Source organism: Syngnathus leptorhynchus, chromosome 20 (genome assembly GCF_054491065.1).
Source record: "Syngnathus leptorhynchus isolate UIUO chromosome 20, UIUO_Slep, whole genome shotgun sequence".
NCBI classification, from domain to species: Eukaryota; Metazoa; Chordata; class Actinopteri; order Syngnathiformes; family Syngnathidae; genus Syngnathus; species Syngnathus leptorhynchus.
Window position 1 is genome coordinate 4,668,350 of NC_141214.1, and position 19,373 is coordinate 4,687,722.

General features: G+C 41.2%; 1 protein-coding gene and 1 long non-coding RNA gene across 2 annotated transcripts in view; one reads left to right on the top strand and one right to left on the bottom strand.

Annotated features, from left to right (window-relative positions):
* The window catches only part of csmd2 (CUB and Sushi multiple domains 2), a 148,983-nt gene that overhangs the window by 76,098 nt on the left and 53,512 nt on the right, over nt 1-19,373 (top strand). The window contains exons 7-10 of the mRNA XM_085900693.1: nt 758-974; nt 7,708-7,820; nt 13,787-13,981; nt 16,208-16,415. Of these exons, the coding sequence (XP_085756819.1) occupies nt 758-974; nt 7,708-7,820; nt 13,787-13,981; nt 16,208-16,415 (733 nt within the window). The remainder of the gene's footprint in view (nt 1-757; nt 975-7,707; nt 7,821-13,786; nt 13,982-16,207; nt 16,416-19,373) is intronic.
* Nucleotides 14,452-15,655, bottom strand: LOC147041015 (uncharacterized). The gene is made up of 2 exons (XR_015062898.1): nt 15,587-15,655; nt 14,452-15,518 (listed from the first exon to the last, which is right to left on the bottom strand). It is a non-coding gene; the product is annotated as an uncharacterized LOC147041015 (long non-coding RNA).

A 19,373-nucleotide genomic window follows, 5' to 3' on the forward strand; every position in this document is an offset into this window, starting at 1 on the left:
ATACATTGGCATATATTGCCTCTCTGGATTTCTGGAATTTTATGACAGCATAAAATTCATGACAGAGGATTGGAAATGCATTCAACTTCAGATCACAGATCATTTTTGGCCTCAAAATCTTCTATTATTTATTCTTATTATTTACAAGGGGGTTTGCCGCCTTGTCTGACCCCATTAGACCCTCTTTCAACCTTCTTGTATGAGCAATTGATTGATCTGATGGAGGCCGATAATGAAGCGAGCTTACTGACCTAACTGGGTGTATAAAAATAAGATAGAGGTGGATGTGGAGGTTTTAGCTGAATATTAGTATTGACCCGATGCTAATGGGAGGCTAACCTCTGACTTGCTGGGCCTATTTCAAAACTTTAATGAAAGAACACGCAGTGATTGATTGCTTTGGTCTTTTTTTTTTTTTCCTGGTTAAATGAAAGCAAGTCTAATGAAGAGAAATATGAGTTGCACAGTTGTCTCGACTCATTGCTATCAGAAAGCAATAACCAAAGTAAAATTGGTAATTGGCCATTATGTTTTCTCCTCAGTTTTTATTGTGGGAATGGGAATCCATTACTAATGTTGAAAGGGACAGCTGTTGAGGGAAAGTGGCATTATTTTGATAAAATGATTGAATGCTTACAGTTGTCTTTTGTCCGTCTACACGTTCTTGAATTTAAAGTAGTGACTTTGATGTGTTTTTCTGCATTTCTCTATTAATTAAGCCTCCCCAATTAAAGTCTGTTCCTTTTTCTCTTTCCAGCTCAGAACTGTAGCTACACACTACACAATCCCAACGGGACGATAGAGAGCCCCGGCTACCCTTACGGTTATCCCAACTACGCCAACTGCACGTGGGTGATTGTGGCGGCTGAGCACAATCGGATACAGTTGGTGTTTCAAGGCTTTGCCCTGGAAGAAGACTTTGACATCTTGTCCATTTATGATGGACCATCCAGTGCCGGGAACCTGCGGACAAGGTAGCTATCATTACATCATTACAACCGTGCTGCATTCAAAGTCAATGGTGATAAAATCAATGCAATGCAAATTTGTAAAGAGCAGACGGACTGAGCTCGGTGCCAAACGAGGGTGTGTAGGTTCACATTTGAAACATCATTACACCCACAAGTTAAAAACCCGACAAGCCCTTTTGCTGCATTACCTGTGTTTAATTCATATTAGCTGCCATTTTAAGATGCACCCACGGACTTAGCATTCACTGACAGGGTTATTGCCTGCAGATCCGGCATTCCATCACGTGCATCCATTATCTGTAATTAGAGTCCATTTCCTGATTCATAGAAGGTATTTTACTGATGCTCTTAATTCCTCCTAGTCAGTTTGGGGATTTTTTTTTTTTTTTTTTGTACTGCACATGGTATAACAAATGTTATGGTTCTTTTCATATTCAACATGTTTGTTATGTGTAGGAAACAAATAAGCAAAGGTGAAGTGGCGTCACCCTCCCGCACTGCCATTCCACGTCGGTAATATAAAAATGTGCAAGTTGGATAATTTAGCTGCCCTTCGTGTCCTCTCATTCCCTGTTGGTGCCACATGTAATTTTCCTTCCATCTCTCATGCGTCCTTTTCTGGAAATTGTCTGTCACACTCTCAGTCCGATCCCCATCCAATCCTTTTAAAGCTCTTTTTAAAGCCTGTTCCAGGTCTGGGTTGTGCATGTTGTTTGTTGATTTGGATTGAGCCAACACACTTTTTTTTTTTTGAATTGCAAGTTAGTAAATATTGTCTGGCTCACTTCATGTTAGAATTATAGAAAGTTAAATTTGCATTAAATAGCAATCGACATGGGGCTGGGAATAGCAGAGAGATACAAATTTGGGTATGATTCTCAATTTCAAGCATTAAAGCCACAGAACTATTAATCCCATTTGAAAAAAAAGGGCAGTCTAGGAAAATACTTGTGTGTACAGCAAAGTAGGCCAATGACAAATCTGGAGCGACAGAAGCTATCACAGTCAAACAAAAGCAACTGTCGCTACAAAGACACGAAGGTCGCCGACACCTTTTATCAGTCACTTCAGAGGTCTTGTCCCTCTGGCGACTTCACAACCAGACACACTGGTGACCCTCACGTTTGGCATCATGGCAAACGGAAGTAGTGACTCACTCTTGACAATTGTGCCCATAAGTATGCCCCCACAACACGATATATATAGTCGGAGTGAAGAAATGGGATGACGTACGCCACTTGCTGACTGCTGCTATGATTTTACTTTGGAGAACGCCTTGGCCATTAATCTCCCATAGCACATACTTTGGAAAATGACCTCCGTATGTAAACACTGCTTGTGTTTGCATGCTGTGTGTTCCCATTGTGTGTCTTGTAAGAACTGCAAACAATCCAATTACATTAAAAGCCATTGTGTTTGAGAAAATTCTTGCTGCATGTTCTTACCAATACATAGACCGCTACCAGTATGGTTGCATCTTGAATTGTATGTTCATCAATTGTTGTGGACACACAAGGCCACACAAGAAAAACAGCACACACATTAACACTCACACACAGCCTATTGGATTTATGGTTCCTTTGAGCTCGGGCTGTTAATGGAAAGGCTACCACTTATCAACGCCAGCTTTAACAGCAGACTACTAAAAACAGAGGGGCGGGGAAAGAGTGATAGTCTGTTTTCCGTCATCTCGCGGAAGGGATTTGTGGGTGTCAGGTGCTTACTTGTGAGACAGAATTACTGGGCTCAGATTACAGAAATAATCAACTAGATGGCCGTGAATTTATTTGCCACATCCCTGGTGCTCCTCATTGTGCGTATTGCTATTGACGTTTTCCAACCCTTAGGCCTATTAAGCGTCTTTGCTGCACGTCAGCTATAGCAAGAAAAAAAAAAAGTTTTCCAGAAGAGATTAAAGAACACAACAGGTGGCAACTGTCCAGCAGTGAGTTTCTGCTCTATTTTGGTGCTTGCATTCTTTTGAGCAAATTTAGTTGTCACGTCAGCGGTCTGCATGGATTTCGCCTCTAGCTGATATCTCTCTGTATTTATTTTTATACTATATTATGTTATGTTATGTTATATTGTATTTAAACCTCCATTATTTCTAGCATATTTTTTTTTCTCTCTTTTGCACAGAAGCAGTCACATTTTTTTCCTTCTTTGATTTCATCCTTTTGCCCTTCTGGACTCTCTGAGACATCAAGCATATCCCCTTAATTAGTGATTTCAAGCACCTTGTGAAATGTGATAATATTTTAAGTATAATGGCTCTGCCAATACACCCACTAGCCTAACTGTGGCTAAAGGATTTGTCTGGCATGTAATTAGGACACTTGTAGTGTGACCAAGGTCAAGATGAAGACGCCATATTTTGTCGTAAACATAACCGGAATTTGGAATGATGTGACAACAAATAATTCAAATAGCTGAGATGAAAGGAAATACTGTGGAATTCATCCTTATTCCTATCTTCTCCTCACGTTTTCTTTGCCATGTCCTTATTTTCTGCTGCTGTTTGATCAGCTACGCCAGCGGAAGCAAAGACGTGCGCCGCTCTGAAAGTAAATAGCCCTGCTCGCTGTTATCCCCGCTGGATAATCGGATGTATTGCCCAACCTTGTTTGGAGTTTATTATTGGTGGCCCTCCTGTGATGTGAGACTGAACATTGCAGTGCCCGGCGACTTAATAGTGGAATCCAAAATATAGATTGCAAGCGTGGTGCTGAGTCAGAGACGGAAAATATTTTGAGTCGTTCAAGCGCAATGATACGAGTTAAAACACATATTTTACGTTTCTTCCTCCATAGGCCCCCCCCCCCCTTGTCTTTTTTTTAATCAACTCTGTTTTGTCTTAATTTTCACACTTTGTTCACTTGATGAATCCTGTTGCACCGACTGACACCTCGGCACTAGCGAATAAACAGATGGCATGTCTCTCGGCGTATCTCTATCACAAGCTCACCTGCTCATATGAGTCATGCGACAGGCAATCAATGTTCTTTCCCCGTTAATTGTTTTCTCCCCAAGGATTATTGCAAGGTGATTGGTGTGGAACAACAGACATGCGAACGCCATTTTATTTCATTTGCCAGCTTTTATTTATTTGCTGCACGATTAATTGATATGTCTGAACAAGGGCGGACACAATCCAATGCGGTTATTTGTGTATGGATTCACTGCGAGATTTAATCTGCATGTTTATTGATTCGGTGTTTATTTTTGATAATGCATTATTGGGCTTTCTCAAATCTGAGGTCAAATGCATGGATGGATTGGATGGATGGATGGATGGATGCATGGATGCATGAACAGATGGATATACTCTTAATTTAGAAGAATAATGATGAGACAAAAGCGGGCACCAAATTATAGACTCCATGGAGGTTGTCTGGAGTGAAGCTGTTCCATTTGTGTGCATTCGTCTGTAACTCCTCCACCTATTCACACGCATGCATGAGTCTATTAATTCAACCCACTGATGATTTTTACAAATCTGCTGAGCAAATGACAAAATACTCAGTCGTGTGTTGCCACAATGCCGATGATTCAGTCTTTTCTGAAGCTCCACTTGTCGGTGAGTTCCAGTCTAATTTCACACCTTGGCTTGCTTTCTCTCACATTTGTTTTTAGCGGAACCACCCCTTGTCACTGTGGTGAAACCGTTTTGTTAATGACTTCACCGTGGTTCGTCTCTCAGGGGGGGGGGGGGGGGCGCTTGATTATCACCATCAGCACTCCGTATCAGTGACATGGGAGAGACTCACTTGTTCAAACACCTTGTGATGTCATGCAATTATGAATATTGACGAGTCGAGTCGGGCCCTGTTGTTAGAGGAAGAAAGGAATGCATTTCTGAGAAGTTATTTGAAATGTTGTGAACCGTTTGCCCTACAGTTTTGTTTTGGGTGCAATGATGAGTAGTGGGAAACTTAAAGGTAATAAATCTTTCAAATACGGAAAACCGTTAGAAACCTGCAGGACCACAAGTGAGCAGTCTTCACATATTTGCTTTATTTAAGAATTCGATAAAAAGAATTCTCGCTTCAATCCCAGTGGTAACATCAAAGCTATGATACTGGCCTTGAGCAAAGTGACTTTATACATTACAGTTGCCTTGACGTAAAAAGATACAACTGGCACGAAAGGAAGTCTGACTAATTGCTTGTGAATTTCCTCTTATAAGCTTTAGGAATTAAGTTGCAAGAATTAAGTTAACCTCCAACAGTTGCAATCCCAGTCAAGTGCAGGGCTTGCAATGAGTCATAGAAATGCACTCAAACCGAACCTAAGCTTTTAAATCTTTTGGTGCAGCATTTTGTTTTGCATATTATAAATAAAATATAAATAAATATAATATATAAACAAATAAATATAAAATATAAAATATAATATATAATAATAAATAAATAATAAATATCATAAATAATAATAAAATATAAAAATACGTCCGTGTCTCATCTAACCTATCATTTTGGCTAATACCTCCCTTCCACTCTGCCATCAAAATCCTGCAGCCCTATCTTTTTTTCAATTTTTTTTCCCCCCTCTCGTTGCTAGAAAATCAGCTGCTTCAGCACTCTTCTATCCCGAGAGCCCGCGCACACACAGAAAAGACGTACGCACACGCTGAGCTTTGCGACTAAAGGATGAATGACCCCCTTCAGTCGTTGTCTGTTTACAGCCGTTAACGTGCATATATTTACAAGGTAGATCATAAAAACACTCAAACTGAGATGTTCCAATGAGTCAACCTTCGTGTGAGTGCTGGCGCACGATTGTGAGGTGTTGAAGCGTGAATCCAAATCACCTCCATTTTTAATGAAGGAGATGATGATTCATCATCATCGCCTGAGCTTCTCCATTCCTTTCCTCCGACTAGCTGCAGACATTTTGTAGCTCTCACATCTCCACCCTCAGAATCAGGCAAACTTGGACCACGCAGTAAGCATGGCCCATATGTAGGCAATCCAATAATCCCATCGCAGTCTTTAATCTCCCTTCTTTTGTCGAGCCAGCCTCTTTGTGCTTCAACGTGGTATCCACTTTGGTTTGTTGGCTGTAAATGATTCGAGGGTTGGTGTCAAGCCCGGGCCAGATGAGCTCCACTTTGATGCAGTAACAATCGGTGGCTTCCTTTCAGTTTCCTCCAACGTGCTCCATATCACCCCCCTCTCTTACCCTGCAGTGCGCTGCAGAATCAAGATGGCTGCCTTCCAATTCAATTTGTGGTCAGTGAAGGGGCTATTTGCATGAACATGTGTCCCACCACTGCGAGGAGTAAAAAATCTACAATTTGTCTTTTTAGTATGGATTCATCTTCCTCTTCTAACCTGGACATAAACCAGGTGTGCTAAGACATTTTGTGTGTGTGTTTGTGTGTGAACGCAATGATGGGTCCACCTGTCATACAAAGGTGAGTGCTTTATGGTGAAAGGGGTAAGAATGATGTCCCTCACTGTTATTTACGACAGCAGAGCTGGATGACTGTGTTGGAAAATGAGATCTGCCTTCCCGTAGAGAGCTTTGGGATGGATTGCCCGTGATGGACCTCGGTTTGTTTGGGCGGTGAGCTCCTGCTCCTCCCTGAATGAAACGCGTCCACGTTTCGACCTTGTGAATGATTTTGTGAATGCAGCTGGTATAACTGGCACAGATGCTGCTCCCACCTCCTTTCACAGACGAGCTGTGCAACCAAAATAACGATGCAAATTTGTCACGATATGTCAGTCGTGTATTATATAAATATATGTACAATCGTAATAAGGCGCCTTATAAGTAAAATGTATTATTATTATTATTATCTTATCATCATGTACGATCTGAATGGAATCTAAATGGGATGATCTCGCTATAAAGGGAACGGCTTGGGTAAAAACACACCGATTGCCTTTTCCAGTACAATGCACACTAATTAAAACTAATTATCGAAGTGTAATATTCAATTTTTGCTCCGTAAATTACACACAGTGGACCTTTAGCAGAACAAAGCTATGCACAATTCAATAAAAGCACAAGAAGTCAGCAAGGACTTATTAATGTTATATATTTATTGTAGGAACTCAAGCAAAAGAAACACGCAGGAATTCAACATTTATCGTTGTTAGAGCAGCTACATTTTTTACTTTATCCACTTCAGATGTTTTTTTGCTCATTACAGGAATCTTTTGAGACGAAGCGGTAATCCATTATGGTTATTTTTCCGAAAGGTTTTACAATGACTCAGATTTAATTTAAAAAAAAAAAATTAATTTTAAAATTCAGCAACTCTTGACTATTATTTGGTCCAAAATAATGAATGAATATGAAAGCAATCATGACGTGATGGAGGAGATGCCAAAATTGTCCTCTGTTTCACTCCCTAAATAGCAAACATATTTTCTATTCTAGCTAAAATGTTCCGCGTGGTTATTAGAGATGTTTGTTGACTCGGGGCCTGACAGTTTTATGTTTGTCTACTCAACTGTTTGCTCGTTCTTACACGGTGTCTGATTCACCGCATGATTGCGGTCCCTCAGTCTGTGCTGATGGAGAAGAATCTATCGAGCGCCTCTGTCTCGACGACTTGTCGTTTTAAATTGCTTTCTCGATGATTCAGGACCTCATTAAACACAGACACATTGAAAAAAAAAGAAAAAAAAAATTGCCCTGAATGCGTCATGAAGCAGCTGGCCAAATACGTGACCTATGTCGTTGATTCTGATTGTTATCGCCCCTCTGTTGGTTTGTCTTTTAGGTTAACCGGCTTCCAGCTACCATCGCCCATCGTAAGCACGGGCTCCAGGCTGACTTTGTGGCTCCTGTCCGACTACGCCGTGAGCGGCCAGGGATTCAAAGCATCCTACGAAGGTAACATTCCTTCAATGTTTCCCATTAGGACACCAAATGACGCTATATATCATCCAGAGACGGTGCTAAAAGGGAGAAAATACGCTTTCCAAGGACGGGAAAAAAAAATGTTATCTCAAGATGGCTTGTTAAGGAAAACATTAGGCTGAGCTGTCCTTCACTTAAGCATCTTTCGAGGGTGACCGACATGACGGAGACGATTCAGACATGAGTGATTAGATCAAACATCCTGCGTAGTTTCATTTCAGAAGACTCCATCCAGCCAGGTTATTATCACTTCCTTCACAGCGAAGGGTGCGAGGCTTCATCACAGTGACATGAGATATTTTATGACCCGAGCTTTAATGATATTAACGACTGAACTCCCCAGGCCTGTGCTGGTGGAGCGGCCAACCCAGGAAGGGGATGGGGAAGATGAGTCAGCCGACTAATTAGGCTAATTACCTGACAGAGGGATTGTCAGCCTTTTCGAGGTGCGGCGAATATCGGCATGTGGCTCGATGAGGCGGCGTCGATTCCCGAGGGAGGTTTTAAGACTGCGAAACAGAAAGGCAAAGGAATTGTTTCGGTGAAAGTAATTCCGATGCGTTGCTTGAAATCAACGTGAAAGTAGTTGGAAATGCAGTGTAAATCCCACCATAAGACGAGGGATGTTGAAGTGGCGCTTTGTGTCTTTAGCTCCAGAAAACCAGCTTGACCAGTGGGACTTTAGCCTCTGTTCTGCTCAATTGAGATTAGTTGCCACATAAAACCGGTGCGAACATTTCAGAAAAACACAGGCAGAACTTCAGTCTATAATTCATCAAGTTATAAAATTGAAATACAAATGGAATCCAAACTACCTACCGCTGGAGAATCTCCCGTTACCATGACAACCCCCAGACTCCCATTTTCTCTGAATCTCCCACCTCCGTCTTTTTACAAAGTATTTACTCATGTTTAATCACTAGCTCCAAATAAACTGGATAATGGACAGAAGGGAATTTGGTACATTTGGCAAATTTCTTCTGGTGTCTTTTGGGTATAATTTATTACTTTTTATTGTCCAAGTGCACTCTATTTCTTATTTTCCCTCTCATCTTGGGACCCCACGACACAAGATTACTCTTTCCTAAACAGCGCTCCCCGAAGTAAAGGGATGATTATCTACTTGCAGACTTTGTCTTTCATGAGCTGCGTAGAGAACCGGCGCCTCCCAACTGGGTCAGCCAAAGAGAAAATTGCATAAATAAACAAACATTTCTGCACGACTGAAACAGTCTACTGTATAATGAGGTCATGTTTTTATATCTCTAATTTTTATTTTAATTTATTTCATTTTGTTACTTTTATTTGAATTGTATCATTTTATTTTTGATTTAATTAATTTTAGTTTTTAATCTGACCTATGGACTGGGAAATTATAAAGATTTTTTTATCAATTATTTTTCTTTTAACCCTGTAATCTCACCTCCATCAAATTTGATCGTTACCCTACAGCATGACATATTAGTTCATAAAAAGATGGAAAAAAATGAACAAATTAGCATAATATAACCGAAAAGGTCAATTGTGACCCAGCAGACATCTGCCCTTTCTCGTTTTCACGATAACAATGTACATCCATGCTTGTTTTGAAATCTTATTGTTATACGGCAGCGATATCTGTTTGTGGTGATTAACGTTCACTTAAATGTCTCACTTGCGGGCATTGAATCCAAATTTGAACAGACTACATTTTTATCATTATTTGGACTCTTTTTATTCTTCCCTCTGGGCTTTTTTTCGTTTTCTGGGTGGCTGGACAGGTATGTCGAGACGAGTTGTTGTTCCGCTCTATGTCTAAGTCCGCACGATAGTTGCACGCGGGCAGACGCTGGAGAGCCAAAGGAGGACCTGCGTGTGGGGTTTAAACATTTGATTGACAAGCAAAAGGATCGTGTTATTCGGGCATGTGTGAACGCCACGAGGCTACAAGATTTTGACGACATTAAACTTTCTGCAATTTATTTCCGCGTTGGTGAGGTTAGGCCATCGCCTGGTGTGAAATCTACACCATATACCGCAATGAACAAGAAGTAGTTAAAAGATCCAAGGTGTGAAAGGCTTAGCGAGAGTAGACAAGGATGACTCACAGTCGTGAGACAATGCAGCTATGAGGAGAGCAGGTTGGAAGCCCAGCGGCACTGTTCCTGCATCATTATTCCTGCGCAGTGCTTAACATTCTCTGCAGCCATGCATTTTTTTTCCTCGTTCAGCTCTCACCCAAAAAGTGATCAAAATCATCGCCCTCCTTTTACATAACAGTTTGTTACCTTCACCAATCACCAAATAGTAAGCACCGGAAGCCCTTCTTTAAAAGCTTACGCCATTTTATATATTCCTTGACTTCATTAAATATTTGCATTTATCTGTCTGTTGTTTTCACCAGCTCACAATATAAAATCTGCGAATTTTCATGAGTGTATCATTAATAATCTTACTCTGCACTTCAGGATTGTCAGCTTTGATGCAATTGCAGCCCTCGACCCCCAACCCACCATCCACCTCTCAAATTCAAAATCTCCACCCTCCCATCATTCATTCATTTCAATTGTTGTTTTAATGGCTGACTATGAAAATTAAGGAGTGGGCTTAATTGGATAATATAGTTCAGATGTTTTAAACTTTTATTGACTATCTATGCCCCGTCTCTGCAGTTTTACATACTATGTACTATGGAAAAAGGTGCGACCTATACTCCGAAAAATACGGTAATTTAGCACTGCTTCGGTTTCGATAGTCTTCGAAGTTGTCATTTCCTCAGTTAGACTGATTAGACTACGTATCCATTAATAGTCAGAGACAGCAAAGTAGGCAAATTTCGGTAAACCCCTGCTTACAATTACGCAGCTGCACAATAAATCCAATTAAGATTTCAGGCGTGTTATCTACTTTGATTAAATACCCAGATGCTTACGAACAGGGACGTGTGTATTTTCAGCCGCGCTATAATTGATATCAACCGACCCAGCTCCTACTTGGCCGCGCCGTTTAATCATTTGTCCGTGTACGAGCTGGAGTCTCATATGTAGTCGTTCATCAGGAAAGAGTTATCGATCAAACATCGCCTCTTTCGTTCTCTGGTCCCTTTCAGGGTATATTGACTCGAGAATAGTCACTTGTTAGCCGGCGAAATATCAGAGGTCAATTAGAAGGTCGAGGAAATCGTCAAGGGGCTTTCACAAAAGATATTGAATATAGATTGAGATGATTGATTTGATTTCACTGACTAGATTGGATTTTTTACAAAAAGCGCCATAAATCACATTTCTTTTAGACTGATTTATTTATTTGATAATCTTGTGTACGTATTAGGCAAAAATTGTATGCAGAAAAAATGAAGGGATAAATGTTATTTTTTCATGAGTTTCTGAACAATACCAGGAAAAAATAATTCGTTTTTCGCTTTTAAGTATGTGCATTTTTTATTAAAACGAAATCCAGACATTGATAAGGTGTGAGTTTAATAATTTAATAATGAAATAAAATGGGAAATGTCAGGAAAAGGTCATGAAAATTAATTGGGAATAAACAATTTGACGATGCATCTACTTTAATTATTGTTGAGCGTCGGTAATGTGTTTATCGGTAAAACGGGACCTACTCTTTATCGGATTGAATAAACAAACACGACTGAATATCTAAACCGTAATGTCCTCCCGTCACCTCGGCTTGACTTTAATCTGGGTGTCCACACATGGTCATAAACAACATCACATTGTATTGGTTATCACTGATCCCAGATCCAATACAAATTTAGTGCTGTGATGCTTGCAAAGCCTCAATAATTTGCCGTAACATCCCCCCTAATAACAAATGCCCGCACAAATCAACAAGATTTAAGCGCATAGGCTGGACCTGGAAATTCACTCGACTAAGCCACAGAGAGTAGAGAAGAGTTGAAAGGGGAGCAAGAACTTGTGGATGTTAAAGGGGTGGACAGGGTCGAGCGACGGTATTGATCAGTGATTCCGAGTTTTCTACCTCAAGCCACTGCTGCTTTTAACGTGATTACGGAAACATTGTTTATTGACATTCCTGTGTCTGTTAATGTGATATTCGGTGTGATTGGAAAAAATATGCTTCTGGTGTAGAATGGAAGAATGCAAATTGCATTTTTTTTTGTGGTCAAATTAGAGGGTTCCAGTTTTCCAGCGTTTTGAGCAAACAGGGTGCATTTTCATTTGCCTCGGCACGTTTACGGTCTGGCACTTCCTGTTCATATATTCCTCTCTGGTGTGCCTTGACTGTTTCCAAGGCAACCTGGCGAGCCAGGGAGAGAAGTCTGGCTGAGGGAGGGGCAAAGCGGGACAAAATGTAAGAAAGCAAGATCATGCAGATTTCACCTAAACATGCTTATTATGTCAGTGTTTGCTGACGTACTTGCAAACATTTTTAAGTCAACATATATCGTTGATTAGCCGGCAAATCAAATGAGGTCTGTGAATTTTTTTTTATTTTTTAAATCAGATTATGTCACACAGATGGCATGACACGAACTTCCCTTGTGGCTTCCCTTGCTTCACAATCAACCCTAGCATATTGGATTGAATGTGATTTCCTTGTGCAAACATATCTGCATGATCTTTACATCTCACCTAAGCAGCCACGTTACAGCAACCCACTCTTTCATTGAATTTGCTGTCAAATGCATTGGAAAAAAAATATATATATATATATCCACATACATACACAAACAACATAAGGTAAGGTAATAGAATAAGGTACTGATAAAACACAATTAGCCGACGAATCATTCAATCATTCAAAGTTGAAGGCCACATTGCGAAGACATTAAGCGGAACAAAGGAAGCCTTTCGGAAATACGCTATCACTCTTGTAAAGTCCGGGGGTTGTCCTTTGAGACCGGTTTCATGCTGTCCAAGTCACCAGAAATAAGAGGAAAATGGGAAGGGAAAAGGATAAAGAAGTGCAGAGGGGGTGATGGATGGCAAGGTGCGCTTGTTCATGCGTGCGCACAACTTGTCTGTGTGTATGTGTGTGTTCGTCCAGTTTTGTGGGCACTTGATCACCTTTGCATGGCCGCTCCGTGCTCCACGGACAGCGATGCCTTGATGGACGACGGGCATCATTTGCCGTCTCAGCAAGGGGAAGAGCGTAAAGCGTCTTGACCCCGGGGACGACTTGTGTCTCTGTCTCCCATCCTGGTGACTTATTGAGCTGCCATGACACCCTACCGCCCAAGGAGGGGGTTGTTGTTGGATTTTGCAGTCTAGCATAATGCGAACCCCCTTTGCACGATACATTTCGACAATATTACTGAAAAGGACGATTTCGAGGCGACACGACATATTAACTAAATGCATTTGAAATGGAAGTGAAGCATGATGGAGAGATGCCAGGAAACCATGTAGCTGCATGAAAGCCATTCTGTCCTCTAGCGAGTCCCCGCAGAGATACTGAGTTGCATCCAAAGTCCAGCACATGATCCGGCCAGCTTGCTCACTTGATGTGGAAGCGCACAAGACTTATAGCACAAAGTCACAATACACGCTTATGTGCACAGTGATTTATCCACATGCTCTAAAGACCTATTGTTCAAGACTCAGAAAGCTGAGGCGCTACTAGAATAGCACGTTTACCGTAGGCACATTCATTTTGCTATTATGTGCCCACTGAATGGTGCTTAGAAAGCTGCAGTCAGATTTTGTTATTGTTGTTTTGCTAGACTATAACAGCCCATGCCAAAACAGGCCCAGGAAGTAAAGATTGTCTGAACAATTTCCAGCTCAACAATGAGATGACTTGCATGTGAGAAGGAATGAACAAGAAGAGACAATTTTGATTTCATGAATGGTGGCGTGATGCTAATTTGTAGCACTGCAATTTGCATAATTTAATTACGGTTTTGCTTTGTAATTCATGTCTTTAACGTTTCCATGTGACACCTTTCCGATATTTCAACTCAAATCTGTTTCTTTCAGCTTTGCCTAGCTACACGTGTGGCAATCCTGGGCTGCTTCTCAACGGTCACCAGCAAGGGACCACGTTCAACATCGGAGACAAAATCCGTTACAGCTGCAACCCGGGTTATGTTTTAGAGGGTCATACAACTTTGTCTTGTCTTGCCACTTCAGCCGGTACTGCTGCGTGGGATTTCCCTCTACCCTACTGCAGAGGTACGTAAATGCATCATTCAAATATTTTAGCAGAATTCATTAGCGTCTACCCTATGCTTATCCTGATATCTTATTTAGCATGACAGGACCTCATATGTTAGCTTCCAATGAGGCGGACATGCCAGTTGTCCCTCCTCACAGTCAGACGGTACCCCTTGCAGCAACACCTGCCATTTTGGACTGTCTGACCCAAGTTGACCCTTTTTTATTTTTTATTTTACTGTTCTGTTATCAGCCATCATTATTAAAGGCTGTATTTACATGTTGAGGATTTGCTACACCTGAATATGTGGGGTTTATGTCAGCGTGAAATGAGACACCGTGCCATCTGCATCCAAGCCAGGAGTCAGGAAGTCCTCACATGAGCGAGCACACATGGCTGGGCTCACACACATGCCAGAACACGCAGCTACATGCCTGGTCAACGCAAAATTAGCATGCATGCATTTTAATAACAATACTGGAATGCATTTTGTGCACTTTTTATTATTCAGCACCAACTTGCCATTTAGAACCCAAATCTGCTATTTTATTTTCCTCAACAATGCTCACCCAAACTCCTCAGGCACTCAAGGATGTGATTCTGTCTCAGCCAAAATTACATACAAGTTGTTGAAGCTGGCAATTTCCCTCGTGATTAATTCGAGTTTCCCAGTAGCACATGAAATTCAACATGTACTCCTCCGGGCGTCTTCACAATGCGTATGAGAATTTTTAATGACACTCCAGTTTCATGCAATGGCTGCCCATTTGTGTTGGGGCAGAACTCACAATCTGCTGTTTGCCGCGGCTGCCAAAATGCTTCTTGCCCAGTTGACCTATAATTGAGGGTAATCTATCGGTGGCATTAAATGACTAGTGTTTTGTGGCTGGACACTACATTAAGTATGGTTGCTCAATTGAATGATATGCTCCATGATAATTGGGTTTAAAAATGCATTCACGGTTATTGTAGTTAAGAATTGCAAAACATTTGTTCAGTGATACTGCATAAAGGTGTATGGCGTTCCACAGGGTTCAATTTTAGGTCCCATAATGTTTTCATTGTATATGCTGCCCCTGGGTTCCATCTTAAGAAATACTTTCTGATGACATTCCACATAACATTCTGGCCTAGATAGAAGATGCTGGACCGAGAATCAAAAGGCTCACATTTTAAATTCACTTGCAGCAGATGCAGAATGCCGCAAACAATACCGAGGTGAAGTTTGGTTCCAGATTCTGCCCTTCAAATATGAAGAAGCCAGCTTGTGTGGAATTTTAATACTCTCCCTCATCCACTGTCACTGCAACAATCACCACTCCCGCCATCTCTGCCTTTCTTCATCCCCCAAGCCTTCACTTCTTTCTCTGTCACCTGTCTTCTCCTTCTCGATGCCCTTCTGTCTTGGTTTCCCTCCTATTTAAGTTCACACCTCACAGGTTTCCGCTTGTCTGTACACTCTCTCGCTCTCCCGCGGGGGAGTCACCGTTGTGACAAGTAGGATGGATGACGGACAGCTCGAGTTGGCCACACACTGACGAGTCGCACACTAGACTGAGACGAAGCCACACACTTTAAATCAGCCGGGAAGTGACATATTCTCAACTAGTCCATTTCAGTACCTTACACACTGTGTATAATCTCACATGAGAACTGGAATGTCGTATGAAGTGATGAACATATCAGTCACCAGACGGGCGATTAATCGGCGTAACACATTCAAAGCATTCTTGAGCATCACTTTAAAACAGAGCTGCTTAACATAAATATGAATTAATCAGGGTGTAATTATGTCTCCCCAAGTTGTATCATGTTGCATCATGCACTCTTGCCCCACTTGCACATTTTAAAATCAATTTAATCCTTTCTGGCTCTTGATCATTGAGGACGATGGAAGAACATGCTCACTGTGCGTCTTTTTTTTCCCATTAGGATGCTTTCCCAGCAGTGAAGAAAAAAAAAGCAAGGCAAATCTTAAACTGCAATGTCGAGCTTGTCTCATCATTGTTAAGCTACTTAATAATCAGATGTAAAAAAAAAATCCATTCAAGTACTGGCTTGAGAAGTGTTTGCATTTGCATTATAAAAGTGATAGAACAATCAGGTCACTATTTTATGTTTAGTGTATCCAACCCAAAAAATATAAACCCAAAAATGTATTTGTATGACTTTGAAACAGTCAGTTTATTTGCATGCACCAAACGTTTATTTTGGAAAACAATTTGCTGTCCTACTCCCCACAGCGGACGACGGGTGCGGTGGAACACTCCGAGGTCAGAGTGGAGTGATCACCACTCCCAATTACCCCGCTGAGTACAACAATAATGCTGACTGCACGTGGACCGTCCTGGCCGAGCCAGGAGACACCATAGCCCTGGTGTTCTCTGACTTTCATCTGGAGGATGACTACGACCTCCTGGAGGTCAGCGGTACCGAGGGCTCGTCGCAGTGGTGAGTAGTCAGCATTTTATGCTTAAACCATAGGATGCTTTGTGATTTTCAAGTAGATGCTGTAGATTGAGTAAAACGAAGCCATTTTGTGAATAACCAATTACCGTACTTTTCGGACTATACGGCACACTTCAAATCCTGAGGCTGTACTTAATATTTTAAAGTTTGTGAGATACACACACAGTTATCCTTTCAATTAGTCGGTCTTGGGTAACTCACATGTTCAGCTCTAACGATGTGGAGGTAGGACATCATGATGTCAGCGTAGTCCTCACGCCATCTGTATCAGCTCCCACTTGCAATGACAACTCTCTCAGCACAGGAAGCAATTAGTGAGTGTGGCAGACAGGAGAGGTATGTATAGATGCAAGCAACAAAGCATGCACAATATACAATATGTTCTACCAGGAGCGGCTATGTGTCAAGAATAATCTACCCGATGAGCTGTTCACTTCAACAAAGCAAAACTTTTAATTAAAAGCTCTATATGTCAACACAAGGAATGATGCAGTCGTTCAGTATAAACACTTTCTGAAAAAAACATACAATGATGACTCAGGACTGTCCAATAAAAGGAAACTGCTCCATATGAAAAGACTCTGAATAACAACCTGCTTGAGTGAAAGCTGAGCCCTTCGCAGACTCCCTCAAGTGGCAGCCTGTGCTTTTTTTGTACATCCGACAATACAATGTCATTGGCCTCTTGTCCCGGACTTTAATTTTCTCTCTGTTGCTTTACCGAGACACAAATCTCGACAGAATCAGTCTGTGGCAGTTGTGATCTCAAGTCGATCTGTGTAATTGCTTCACTGTCTTAAATGAAAACTAGTGGGAGGAAAATGACACTGTTGATTTTGGAGAAAATAAAAAAACTTTAAAGTACACTTTATAGTAAAAGAAAATGTCTTTATGATGCCCTTGTTCCCCGTCATTCGATAAATATAATAGCGACCTCATAGCATCCATGTGACAGAACATCACACCATACACGATTTTATAACCAACGCTAATCTATGACAGAATAACCTTCTACCCGCATCAGACTGTAATTATTTGAGACTCACGACATATCATTCTTGTTTCGCACACAAACCCATACTTTGATTGACAGCCCTGCAGAGTTAAGATTCTGAAAGGCAGTATAGAAAAGATAACCTTGAAAGCTGCCTTCAGGAGCGCAGATGTGCATGCTGATTAAACGTCACACTGGAAAGGTCTTGTAGAAAGACCAACCGGATTCATCGTCCGCTAGGAGTTACCTTGGTATGGTTAAATGTGTGGTTAATGCAGGAAATTCTCCAAAGTGACGTTCAGAAGATAAAATGACTACATGGAGCAAAGGTGCTTTGTGCAGGAAGTTAATTAAACTCTGTCAAATGCGATCAAACAGTGAGAGCAGCGTTGTGTTGATCTGACAGCGTTTGATGTCTTTAAATCTACAACAATACAACCCCATGTTGAAGAAGGAAAACACCTATGCAGGTTGGCAGCCCTCGAAGACCCGAGTTGCCCGCCTATTTTTCTTTACTGCATCTCAAACTTGGCATTTGAGTCAATCCAGTAAATATTCTACTTTACATTTAAATGCAACATCTTCTGGTAAAGTCATTGAAATGGTTTGTCATGAAAGCATTCTCTGACAAAAATAAATAAATAAATAAATAAATAAATAAATAAATAAATCACAAAGGCAGTTATTTTGAGCCATCCGTAGCAGACGGTGGATAGTTGCCGCAAATGTGTCGAAATGGAGGCTTCATTCTAGTAGTGGATTGGCTGCGTTCTGTTCGGGGTTAATGTTTGTGATGCTGCGACCTGTTTCTCATAACGCCGACTGGTGGGATTGGGTGCACTTTGCTTCAGAGCTTTGCTGGTAATTCACTGCAGCATCACAAGTCCGGTCACGTCTCCTTGGGGCTCAACTGTGGCATTGCTCCTTCTCCTACGCTCCCTCCACCAAGCGCGAGTCATAAAACATTTGAGCAGATCGTTTTGTCTGATTGTCTAATGAAAGTCTATACACTTTCATTACATATTCTATAGTCATTTAGCCTAAGTGGTTCTCTCATCATAAAAGCAAACGAATCATCCAAGAAAAACTTGAACTAATAGTGAATTGTGTTCGCTTGCGTTTGATCAAGTTTTGCAGACTGCAGTCGTTGTGACTCACCTCCAATTTTTTTTGCATGACTTCATTCTGAACCATCACGACAATTCGCATGGATGGGGCCATTTCCCATCACATTTTTCTTTCATATTTATCCATTATGGGCATGGAAAGTTTCTATTTAGTTTCTTAAAAATGTATTTTGTGCTATAAATCATCTTTTTCTAGCTCGAGGCTTTCAACTTTACATAGGTAATCTAAAGATTACAAAAAAAAGGGATGTCAAGGATCATTGCGTCAAACAACCTCAGGAGTGTGCCGAGTTATATACTAGCTATCAAAGATCTCATCTCACAGCATCTGAATCCCTTTCTATTCCACGTTATCATACAATTATCTTTTTCGTCGTCTTCTTCTTCGATAGTCTTACATACTCGCTGGATAAGATGACTTCAGACCTCGCAGAGGCGTTTGAAAGTCAAATGTGTCGTTCACAGTCAACTTTGCTATAATATCCTTCAAAGTCTACAGATACGACTAACCTGACTGGAGAAGACCTTTGTTTTACTTTTTAGAAATATTTTGCCGTCATAGTTGTAAAAGTTTAGCCTATCAGTCTGCGTCCCAGCAATGGATCAATAGCTGTCGTCACCAGTCTGCCAACCAATGCCCCTCCGAGCCTATTTGTCTGAGTAAAGATTTATTAACGGCAGCTCTTGCTTGAAGACTCAATCTGCAACGTGTCATCAATCAACAATGTTATCTCCAAAAACCTTGCGCCTTGTTGCAGATTGGCTCATCGTAGACCTCCAACACTTTAATCCATCCTCCCACGTGTCTCATTGCTCTTA